Source organism: Sycon ciliatum, chromosome 1 (genome assembly GCF_964019385.1).
Source record: "Sycon ciliatum chromosome 1, ocSycCili1.1, whole genome shotgun sequence".
NCBI lineage: Eukaryota > Metazoa > Porifera > Calcarea > Leucosolenida > Sycettidae > Sycon > Sycon ciliatum.
The window spans coordinates 62,184,945-62,197,405 of record NC_088643.1 but is presented as its reverse complement, the minus strand read 5'-3'; the positions used below and the strand labels follow the sequence as shown (position 1 = coordinate 62,197,405).

The window sequence follows — 12,461 nt, the reverse complement described above, 5'->3', positions numbered from 1 at the left end:
TAACAATGCCGGTGCATAACGTATGCGCTATTTTTGCGCACCCTGAAAACTGCTTCGCTTCATGATGGATGTGCATAATGCACACTTGGCATGCAAAGACACTAGGTGCACGTCAGCTTAGCAAGCCACTTTCTACCAAGCGACATGCATGCTCTACAACTAAGTTACTTACACGTCATAATCGGTAGACGTAGATCTACGTCCCTAGTACGTGTACTAACGACAAGTGCATACCCCGCGGCCCGGCCCTGATCATGTGGGCTAGCTCAGTACTAGTACACGACTCGTATACATAATACAGTAGCTTCGCAGTGCAGAGGCCCAATCAGAGCCGTCCACGATCAGAGAGCGTTGTCATGAACCCGGCTAGCAGCCAATCAGTGCAAGACACCTACGAATGTCGTGTCGTAATAAATAGGCGATGGGAAGAGACCTGGGCCATGAAAACATTTTCACTTGTTGGAAGGAGTTTGTGGGTCCATTTTTTCGTTCCCTTTTGTTGGAGTTGAATTCTCAGTGACTGCAGCCTGAGATCGCCAGCGTCCAGCGGCACCATGATTGTCCGGGTTGTGCTACTAGCCCTAGCGGTTGCAATTCCCGCTATTGCAGCGGAAGAATCCAAGAGGAACGAAGAATATGGCACCGTTGTTGGAATAGATCTTGGCACTACCTACTCGTGGTAAGACGACGCTCCTGCTTGCTCTATTGTTCCTATAGTATAGTTGACTTGCTAGCTAGGCTTTCAGTGCATGGGTACGCCACGATCGATGCTTTGTAGTGCCGCAAATATTCAGACAACTAAAGCACTTGTCCTGATCTGGTGGTGCAGATTGCAATGTGGCAGTGCATGCGTGCGAAAATAAAATCTTTGTGGCTCACAACAACTACTATGTGAATTTGTTTGAACTGATGCTGCAGTGTCGGCGTGTACAAGAACGGTCGAGTGGAAATCATCGCCAATGACCAGGGTAACCGTATCACTCCTAGTTACGTGGCCTTCACCGGCGAGGGGGAGCGACTGATCGGTGATGCCGCCAAGAACCAGCTGACCTCCAATCCTGAAAACACGATCTTCGACGCCAAGCGTCTGATCGGCCGTACATGGGACGACAGCGCGATCAAGAGCGACGTCAAGTACTGGCCATTCAGTGTGGAGGAGAAGAACAACAAGCCGCATGTGTCCGCTGAAGTTGACGGAAAGAAGAGTTTGTTCGCGCCAGAGGAGATCAGTGCGATGGTCCTGGGGAAGATGAGGGTACGTGCTCTCAGACGCACTACTAGTACTACAAGCTACCAGATATGATTGTACTTCGTGTAACCATGGTCACGTTACTGCTTTGACATTTCCTCAATCTCGTTTCCTGGTTCTAGCATTACATTTTGAATGGTGTACAACTTGAGTGGGATGCATCTGGGTCCTGGAACCTTGGCAGATACATGGACTGTGGCTTGATGCCTACGTATAGCATTTGGAAAACGGCTCACTGCAAACACCACTATAGATAGAATTGATGATGGTTGTACATACATGTAGATCAGGTTTCTGTACTGCGAAGAATCCAAGAAGCTGAACGTACGTGTTTAGGGAATAGATTGTTGACTGGCGGTTGCCATAAATAAGCTGAACGTACGTGTTTAGGGAATAGATTGTTGACTGGCGGTTGCCATAAATGCTGGTGTTTGCTTGCTGTTTTGCTCATCACTGTAGGAAACCGCAGAGGCTTACCTTGGACACAAGGTAACTCACGCCGTTGTCACTGTACCAGCCTACTTCAATGACGCCCAGCGTCAGGCTACAAAGGATGCCGGTACCATCTCTGGACTGACAGTGCTGCGTATCATCAACGAGCCGTACGTCTCTCCCCCCCCCCCCCCCCCCCACACACACCTCTCTCCCTCGACTATAGTTCTGCCGGTTGCCGAAGAACTGGGGGTCAGTCTCGCAGCCTAGACCAATCATATTTTCATGTAGTACAGTCTAGGGACAGTTGAGTCTCCGTGTATACATTGGTATGCTGTGCTTAGTGAATTTCGAGGCTGTTCGTTCTTCAGCGCCCGACAGCACCGTACTGTCATTTATGTGACTTGTCCCCGTGAGTTGACGTTTGCATAGGTTTGGATTCTACTTTGTTTTGCCTGTGTTTGTTTCCCTTGGGTCCTACACTGATTTATTGAGCATGCAGGTCCACTGTAGTTGCTATGGCCTCATTGTATTGTAGAAATTAGAATAGAAGCCAAAAAAAATATTATGAATATAGCCTACTTCAAACACCTCGCGTTTCAAAACTAAAATTTGGTATGAATATAGCCTACTTCAAACACCTCGCGTTTCAAAACTAAAATTTGGTATTCACTCTTGGATATTGTGATTTTTGGGTGAAGTGTGTTGGCTGACCATAGTCCTTGATCTGCTTGGTTTTGTTGCTCCAGAACTGCTGCTGCTATTGCGTATGGCCTTGATAAGAAAGACGGAGAGATGAACATCCTCGTCTTTGATCTTGGCGGTGGAACGTTTGATGTATCCCTTCTGACTATTGATGGAGGTGTGTTCGAAGTGGTTGCAACCAACGGTGACACTCATCTCGGTGGGCAGGACTTTGACAACCGCGTCATGGAGCACTTCATGAAGCTCTACAAGAAGAAGAGGGGCAAGGACATCCGCCGTGACATGCGAGCTGTGCAGAAACTCCGCCGTGAAGTCGAGAAGGCAAAGCGTGCGCTCAGTTCCACCCATCAGACCCGAATTGAGATAGAATCATTCTTCGATGGCGAGGACTTCTCAGAGACTCTGACCCGTGCCCGCTTTGAAGAACTGAACATGGTAAGTAAAGGCTTACTGCCCACACTCGATCCCTTGTTTCCATGCAGGTGGGGGGTGATGGCATGTTTGCTGCTTATTGGCATGAACAATGCATACATTTACATTGAAATGGGGTGTCTATGCTGGCTGTACATACTAGTATATCGTCCTGGCTGTGTAGCTGTCTATGCGGGAAGATACATTGGAGCCTAACAGGATGTGTTTGCCATTTTGTGTGTTCTTTTGCTACAGGACCTGTTCCGCTCCACCGTCAAGCCGGTACAGCAGGTGCTGCAGGATTCTGACCTCGCCAAGTCTGACATTCAGGAGATTGTGCTGGTCGGCGGCTCCACTCGCATCCCCAAAGTGCAGCAGCTTGTGAAGGAGTTCTTCAACGGCAAGGAGCCGTCCCGCGGTATCAACCCGGACGAAGCAGTGGCATACGGTGCTGCTGTCCAAGCCGGTGTACTCAGCGGTGATGCAGACACACAGGATCTTGTCCTGCTCGACGTCAACCCTCTTACTATGGGTATCGAGACAGTCGGCGGCGTAATGACCAAGCTCATCCCGCGCAATACTGTTGTGCCCACCAAGAAGTCGCAGATCTTCTCCACCGCCGCCGACAATCAGCCCACCGTCACCATCCAGGTGTTTGAGGGTGAACGACCCATGACCAAGGACAACCACTTGCTGGGCAAGTTTGACTTGAATGGCATCCCTCCAGCACCTCGTGGTGTACCGCAGATTGAGGTGACATTTGAAATTGACGTGAATGGCATCCTGCGCGTGTCTGCTGAGGACAAGGGCACTGGCAATAAGGAAAAGATCGAGATTACAAACGACCAGAACCGCCTAACACCTGAGGATATCGAGCGCATGGTGAACGACGCCGAGAAGTTTGCCGATGAGGACAAGAAGGTGAAGGAGCGCGTTGAAGCCAAGAATGAGCTGGAGGGCTATGCATACTCACTAAAGAACCAGATCAAGGACAAGGAAAAGCTTGGTGGCAAGCTCAGTGAAGAGGAGAAGGAGACGATCACGGAAGCCACCGACAAGACGATCAGCTGGATGGAAAGCCATGCCGAAGCAACAACGGAAGAGATGCAAGAGCAGAAGAAAGAGCTGGAGGAAATCGTCCAGCCAATCATTTCAAAGCTTTACCAAGGTCAAGGAGGCCCACCTCCCCCAGGCGGTGCAGGACCTGATGGTGCTGGACCCCAGGGTGGTGCCGGCGGTGATGATGACCATGATGAATTATAGTTATCTGAAAAGTTATAAACTTGGTGGCAACAGGCCGTATACCGGTTGTCCCTTTTCAAAAAAACAGTTTGAGCCGACTGATCATCATTCTAGGGTCCATTATATTATTATATTTCTCCTCTATTCCCATTCGTATCATGGTGGGGATGACGCGAAAAAGAACCAGTCATTGGCGTCCCTTCACTGGCTTCAGTCCATGCTGATCTTTGCTGATGAATTCTTTTGTTTTGTAGTGTATGTGCTGCTTGAGAATTCTTTTGCGCCTTCATTCAATATCGATTTTGTGACTGACGGTCTTTGTAGACCGAATTCCCACACATTGTGTTGCAAGCTGAGCGGGTTTGGGTAGTGTCATACATACGCGGGTTTGGGTAGTGTCATACATACGCGGGTTTGGGTAGTGTCATACATACGTGTAAAGATAGTGACGGTCAGGAATGGTACTCTTAGGTGTAGTAAAATTTCGGTGCCAGGAACCTGCCAGGTTTCAGGTGTAATATTATAGAATTAGGTGACCAGCGTTCCCTGCACCCACTGTGCATACTCTAGACTAGTCTAGTGCCTTTTAGGTGTATTATAAATCAAAATTTAGGTGCCTGAATTCTCTACCGAAATTAAATACACCGAAAATAACGTGTTGTACAGTATTGTCTATTGATAGTAAGGGGGGGGGGGGGTAAGCAGTGGCACGTAGTGACGTAACGTCGATTGAATCCATGCCAAGCATATGGCATTATGGGATTTTTCCAGCCTTTGGGCCTAGTTTGGCCTCTAGCTAGCTCTGCTTGGTGGATCTGAATCCCCCCGCCACCACTGTTTAGGATCCGCATCTCACGCCTGATCGATGGGGCGGTGGCGTCTCTAGCTCTAGACTAGTACTAATACATGAGCCAGGGACTACAGAAACCACCCTATGGCACTTTTTGGCGAAAAAAAAATGTTTCTCTCAAAATGTTGGTATGGTATGGTAATGTGCTCAAACAAAATTTCAAGTTGATCTGCAATGGAAAAATGTGCCTAACCACCTATTTAATAATGGCATGTCAATTGAGCGATATAGAGCAAATTTATGTACACAGTTTGTAATAAAATCTTGTAGGACGCATCACGCAGCTTCATAAGTAAAAAATTGGTTGTGAGCAACACTGGCTCACACTCAAATAACTGCTTTTCACCAGAAAAATACTATATTTCAACGTTTCGGTCATGATGATGGTTATTTCATGACCGAAACGTTGAAATATAGTATTTTTCTGGTGAAAAGCAGTTATTTGAGTGTGAGCCAGTGTTGCTCACAACCAATTTTTTACAGTTTGTAATGTTCTTTGTATATCTTCATTCTTGCTAGTTAGGCAGTTCAAATGTATAGTGAACTATGCCCTCAGCTTCACCCAGTGACGCCTGCGCGCCGTCCACTGAATCTCGGTAGTACTGCCGCTCCTCTTGTGCTAGTGATATGTGTGAACGCAGGGCCTGGACACTACATTCCGTCTCTTCCTCTGTACGGGCGACACGAATTTTGTACCCCAGCTTGTCACACAGTGCGCATACGTCTTTCCTTGGCTTCATCACTTTGATGTGTGCTGCCTGTCTCCTCCAAATGTGGCAAAATGACCGGTACTGAACAGGCGAATACTGTGTGACAGTCTTGGTATAGATGTTGTATGCAGACTTCTTGTTCTTGGATGCTGGTAAGTATACTGGAGGGTCCTCAGCACGACCTCGCTCCACTGCATGATGAGGTAGACCGTACGTGTTACCATATGAATAAATACACTGCACTACATCCTGCTCTATGTCTGCTGGAATGGCTAAGTGCTCTGGTGTTCTCCCAGTCAAGCCATGGTGTGCCAGTTGAACGACTCCTTTGTTTGCCTTTTTAATGAAGGCGCTTCATTACATGACTTCCAACAGCATGAACTGCCATGAACACATCTTTGCACAAATCGTAACTACGTACATGATAGCGAAATAGAAAGGTCGATCACCACCACCAGTCATCGACTTTCGCATGCTTCCAGTCAGTGAGCCCAGAACAAACTGCTTGAAGCGCTTTTTAGATTCTCGCAGTTTAGAGACTTCAAACATGTAGTCCTCGAGCTGCTTTGCGATGGGATGACTTTCCAATGATTCGTCGACTTGCATCCACAGCCTCTCTCAATCCCATCGCGTATGTCTGAAGAGACCACGCTTCACCTGCTCCGTCGTCGGTGGCTCAGATGCGAGGGCATCTGGTCCGTCATCTGATTCCGAGTAGTCGGTGTCACTCTTCGCGTTTGAAATTTCCGAGCTGTCGGGGCTTGGCGTTTTCGACACAACACTAGCAGCACTCGAGCTTGCTGTGACTCCATACGTCTTCTTGTTAGGTGGCATATCATCGCCGTCGCTGTCAGCATCGGTGTCGGAATCGCTCGCCGACGACTCGCGGGTGCCAGCGCTGAATCCGTAAAAATTCTCGTCGTCCGATTCAAGCGCCTTCGCATCAGGGACTAGTCGACTCCACACAGAATCGAGCTGCGTCGTTTACTAAAATTAATGTTGTAGCCATAATCAATCACAGTATTTGGAGCCTCTTGAGTTACTCGACAATCGCTCGAGCTCGGAATCCTTCACCGAACACCTAAGTCCTAACAAGAGGACAGCTCTTGAGTCTTGTCAAAATTGTCAAAACAAAAGTGACGAGTTCTGCGATTCGCGTAACTTTGAGTCACGTGACTTTGAAACGTCATAACTTGATTTGATATCAAACGTCGTAGGGCGGTTTCTATAGTCCCTGGCTCACATGTAGTGGGGTTTTGCATTCCGAATTTCGGTTCGGCGTTCTTCGGTCATTTGTCGAACATCAAAATGTCGAATTTTCGCACCAACGTTTGTTTTGCAAGTCGAAAATGATGTGTTTTCATTTCGTGAGCCCCAGCATCAGCAACGTCCTGTCCCGTGCTCCTTTTCTTGCTGATTCCAACGAACTTTGATCGCCCAAAGAGTCGAGGGCCAAACCTGCCTCCTCAGAAAAACCAACTCCATAATACTAATAATATCAGTCAAATGTTATGCGTGTCGCCATAGTCTTTTCAGCCACACAGATGACGGTGAGGACACTCCAGGCGAAAGAGAGTCGACAGGCAGTGGAGAGGAGCAATCAGAGGTAGCTGACGATGCTATGTCGCCAAAGACGCCTGCCAAGCGATGCCGAGATAATAAACCTCTTTGAATAAATTAGTGTTGAAAGGATCTCACCGGGTACTCGTTAGCTCGCTCGCCAGAAACTCGGCTCGTTTGTGCGGCGAGTTCGTTTACACTATTAACGGGCACCGTATACTGCACAGCGTGCACATCACAGTACAGTCTAGTGTTCGAGCGAAAGACACGCTTCCTAATTAGTCATTTCGGAATTTTGTTGCGGTAATGCAGCGAAGAACAAGGCTACTTGCAATCTTTGCAAAATGGTCTATTCTTACAACGGTGGCTCAACAAAGGCGCAGAAAAGACATCTCAACACCAAACACCCGTCCGAAGTGAAGCCAGTCAAAAGCAGCAGCAATCCCAGCGCCAGCGGTGAAATAATTCGAAGCACCTGAAAAAAAAACCATCTTTGTCATATCAGTGAAACTCGTTAACTCGCTCGATAGCTCGCGCTCGTTAGTGGATTCGGCACGCGGGAGCGAGGTCGAAAATGCACACGCAGATTCGGAGTGTTTGTTCGCGAATTCGGAAAAAGCTCACTTTGCCGAAAATATTTTTCTGATGCATTTTCTAGTAGAAGAGCGCTAGCGCGTGATTTATTGAATTAATTTATTCAAAGAGGTTTCTTATCTCGGCATCGCTTGGCAGGCGTTTTTGGCGACATAGCATCGTCAGCTACCTCTGATTGCTCCTCTCCACTGCCTGTCGACTCTCTTTCGCCTGGAGTGTCCTCACCGTCATCTGTGTGGCTGAAAAGATTATGGCGACACGCATAACATTTGACTTGGCCATGGAGTTGGTTTTTCTGAGGCGACTGAGGAGGCAGGTTTGGCCCTCGACTCTTTGGGCGATCAAAGTTCGTTGGAATCAGCAAGAAAAGGAGCACGGGACAGGACGTTGCTGATGCTGGGGCTCACGAAATGAAAACACATCATTTTCGACTTGCAAAACAAACGTTGGTGCGAAAATTCGACATTTTGATGTTCGACAAATGACCGAAGAACGCCGAACCGAAATTCGGAATGCAAAACCTCACTAATAGTGAGGTTTTGCATTCCGAAATTCGGCAAAAAGATTCGGCACGCAAGAGCGAGGTCGAAAATGCACACGAAGATTCGGAGTGTTTGTTCGGAAAAAGCTCACTTTGCCGAAAATATTTTTCGGATGAATTTTCTGTAGAAGAGCGCTAGCGCGTGATTTATTCAAAGAGATTTCTTATCTCGGCATCGCTTCACAGGCGTCTTTGGCGACATCAGCGTCGTCAGCTACCTCTGATTGCTCCTCCACTGCTTGTCTACTCTCTTTCGCCTGGAGTGTCCTCACCGTCATCTGTGTAGCTGAAAAGACTATGGCGATACTCATAAAATTTGACTTGGCCATGGAGGTGGTTTTTCTGAGGCGACTGAGGAGACATGTTTGGCCCTCGGCTCTTAGGGCGATCAAAGTTCGTTGGAATCAGCAAGAATAGGAGCACGGGAGAGAACGTTGCTGATGCTAGGGCTCACGAAATGAAAACATCATTTTCGACTTGCAAAACAAACGTTGGTGCGAAAATTCGACATTTTGATGTTCGACAAATGACCGAAGAGCGCCGAACCGAAATTCGGAATGCAAAACCTCACTATTAATAAAATTCGACGGGTTCGCGTACCTACCGGGCAGTTACAGGTCAACAACAAGGAGTCGTACAACTCCCTGGTCAAGGACCACCTTTCCGCTTCCGTGGGACGCCACCACCCCATGATCAGGCGTCAGATGCGGCTCCTAAACGGCGAGGGAGGATAGATCAGATCCACCAACCAGAGGCCAAAGGCAAAGGCCTCAATCCCATTTGCCACATCCATGTATTACTCATGCCAGGCCACGAGTTCCCAGTTTACTGTGGCCATGTGGGTCGCAGCACGGTGGCGTCTCAAGGAAAAGGAAAGGCCGTGGTAGTGTTCTTGGAAATAGTTCACATCGCGCTAGCTCCCATTATTCAAAACAAAGAGCAAAAGTTCTGAAACTGCTTTTGTGTACAGTAATGTAGCTTATAAATAGCAGGCTGTACCAGAGCCAAACATGCAGTCTACACTGTGACCCAATTGCAATGTACTAGTAATGGTTGTAGTCCACAACGAAGGCATAGCCAAAGATACAAATAATTATCAGTGTTGCAAAAAAATTAAAAGAATATGAAAGAGATCCACTGCTTTGAGAGAAAGATGCAAATGGATATAATAAAAAGAGAATTCGGTACACCAACTTTTGGTGACTGCAGCGTTATAATTATTTCGTTTTCTGTCATTTTCCGAAGTTGGCGAACTGTTTAATCGCTTTTTAAGAGTCGAAAGTATATTTTTTGGAAAAAAAACCAATCACTACCTATTCACTAGTAATCCTGAGAACATAGATAAGTCAGCCCCGGGAACACACCACGGAAACAACACAGACACGCCCGTGCAGAATGGCCTCAAGGGCACAGCAAACTGCTCTACTTCAATGCTTTAAAAAGGCTAGGAGTCTTCTGGCAATGGACAGCTAGAAAATCTTGTTCCTCAAATTGTATCAACATAGCCTAAGATTGGCTGAGTACCCTTCCAAAGTTTCCCGCCCAAGCAGCACGCAACTCAGCAGCGGTCTGAGTAACAGCCGCTCTCATCTGCAATGGCGACGGAATTTACGAAAGGATTTAATGCAACAGGCCGCTCAACAATCGTAGCAGCAGCTGTTGACTTTTCATGTATTGCATTGTTGTCATGTCTTATTGTGTGCAAATCACTCCGCTGTATTCTTGCATTTGTCACTAAGGAAGGCGAGCTGGGTTGAGTATGAGAGTCGCTCCAGGAAAGGGTAGATGATCCTTGGTGGTCTGGTTCTCCAGAGATGACACTGGCTGACGCACACTCGGCACTGCGTGATGGATGCTGACCACTGTATGGCGGACACCCCGCACTGTGTGTTGCAACCTCGGCAGTGTCTGACGGGCTTTCAGCACTGTATGGCGGACGCTCCGCGCTGTATGGCGGACTCTCAGCATTGTATGGCAGACGCTCCACGCTGTATGGCGGACGCTCAGCAGTGTATGGCGGACACTCAGCAGTGGATGGCGGACGCTCCGCGCTGTTTGTCGGACGCTCAGCACTGTATGTCGGACTCTCCGCGCTGTATGGCGGACGCACAGCAGTGCATGGCGGACGCTCAGCCGTGTATGGTGGACGCTCCGCGCTGTATGGCGGACGCTCCGCGCTGTATGTCGGATGCTCAGCGCTGTGTAGCTGCGGCTCAGCACTGCATGACAGACGTTCTGTACTGTATGGCGGACTCTCCCCACTGTATGATGGCCGTTCAGCACTGTATGATGGCCGTTCAGCACTGTATGATGGACGTTCAGCACTGTATTGTGGTCTCTCCCCGCTGTGTAACGGTGGCTCAGCACTGTATTGTGGTCTCTCCCCGCTGTGTAACGGCGGCTCAGCACTGTATTGTGGTCTCTCCCCGCTGTGTAACGGCGGCTCAGCACTTTGTGACAGACGCTCAGTACTGTGAGACGGACACTCGGCATTGTGTGGTAACCGACTCTCCTCACTGTGTGAAGGCCGCTCGGCACTGTGCTCCTCTGCCGGGTCCCTGCAGATCTGCCGGCTAGCTCTGAGCAGCGACCAAACCAAAAAAGGAGAACAGTGATAAGCTGGTAGAATGAATCAGACAACCGTCTACTAGTTTTACATGGGGAAGTGTGTATGCGTGCATGTTGGCATGCCAATGCATTAACTCTAGTCCAGCCGGAGCATGATAGTGATGAGTGAGAGAGTGAATGCTAGCAGCTCACTCAGGCTCTTTCCAGCACAGTGACCCGCTTTTCTGCTACAGCAGTACCATTCCCGTGCTCCCAGCTCTACCCTTGCCACACCATACGCCTATGCTTTGCATGCATGGAATTCAGGTATGCATACCACAGAGCCCTGCACGTTTCTTACACTATATCCTTGACGAGCAGGATGGTCGGCTCGACAGCAAGGTCGGGCCTGCCCGCCAAAGGATGCGTGGTGTCGTACATCCTCTCCATGTCCTCTAATTTGTTGGATGTCTGCACAAACTCGTGAAAAACCTTTTCCGTCAGCACTGCCGGTATAGCGACCAATCTACACACAGATGACAACGGGTCACGGCCATTAAGAGGTGACTGCATGATACAGATGGTTCCGATACTACACAAATAGAGTGAAGCGTGTGCTTTCCAAACAGAAAATCTGAGCAAAGCGGCCCCGCAAAACAACAACATTTGAGTCGAACGCCACGTATTATTGGATTTGGAATCCTGATAATTTTAAAAAATATTGTGCATGTTGACTATACTATGCCCTAATCAGAACTGTAATTGTCGGAATCGATTTCAGTCAACACGATTCCCTCATAAATATCTGATGGTGAAACTACTGTGGAATCTGTGTTCGTAGAAAATGTGTGGGTTTCTCGGCTGATAATTGAAAGTTAGCAGAAGCGGGATTAGGAGGTCACTCTACATTCTAATGGTTACATGCAGTGTGAGAATCCTTGTGTATCATGTACATGATCAGATGACCACCTGTACTGAGTGTAGCCTGCATGGGAAACGGCGCACCGGCGAGACTCACTTCTGCAGGAATTCCTGCAGCTCATCTGTCCTCCTCTGGATGAAATCCTCTTCAAATCGTCCAAAGAAGGTTTTCGGCGGTACCTCGGGCAGGCCTCCTCTGGACAATGCCAAGTACATGTACAAGAGCTAGGATTCATCACATTGGACATTCATGTTACCCATCCACAGTACACACCCGCTGTCATTTCATTACAAAGTGTACCAGCTTCCATAACAGAGAACGGACAAGCAATTTCTTTTCTATCGCATACAGGCCTGTTTGGAGTAATTCAGCAGTACTTAGAGAGTGGATGCAATCGGATGAAAGTCACATGCCACTGATGAATACTTCTTTGAAGATAACATTCGAAAGGAAAGTTGGTATCAAATTATCACCGAAGTCGCTACCATTATTTCATAAAATTCGAACATCGGAAAAGGACGGAGAAGGTCAGAGGCAACATAATGAATGGGTTCTTTCAGCTGCTTGAAATCATAATTTCAAACGTTGCACCATTGTGTACTGTTACAGCTTCGAGTCTTCAATGGTCCGCATACTTCAAGTACTAGTACATAACTTTCAACCCCCCCCCTCCAAGATGCACTGTGACAAGAGGCAGC

The 12,461-nt window shown here is 48.0% G+C and overlaps 2 protein-coding genes across 2 annotated transcripts in view; one reads left to right on the top strand and one right to left on the bottom strand.

The window, feature by feature from the left end:
- Positions 1-441: 441 nt before the first annotated feature.
- Positions 442-4,377, top strand: LOC135804758 (endoplasmic reticulum chaperone BiP-like). The gene is made up of 5 exons (XM_065318712.1): positions 442-679; positions 919-1,255; positions 1,709-1,851; positions 2,431-2,821; positions 3,053-4,377. The coding sequence occupies exons 1-5, from the start codon at positions 555-557 to the stop codon at positions 4,058-4,060; spliced, it is 2,004 nt and encodes a 667-aa protein (XP_065174784.1). The 5' UTR covers positions 442-554; the 3' UTR covers positions 4,061-4,377.
- Positions 4,378-9,217: 4,840 nt separating this feature from the next.
- Positions 9,218-12,461, bottom strand: part of LOC135804757 (DNA-directed RNA polymerase II subunit RPB1-like) — a 6,000-nt gene continuing 2,756 nt past the window's right edge. The window contains exons 4-6 of the mRNA XM_065318711.1: positions 11,860-11,958; positions 11,203-11,367; positions 9,218-10,873 (exon numbers count right to left, since the gene is read on the bottom strand). Coding sequence (XP_065174783.1) covers positions 9,853-10,873; positions 11,203-11,367; positions 11,860-11,958 — 1,285 coding nt within the window. The 3' untranslated portion in view covers positions 9,218-9,852. The remainder of the gene's footprint in view (positions 10,874-11,202; positions 11,368-11,859; positions 11,959-12,461) is intronic.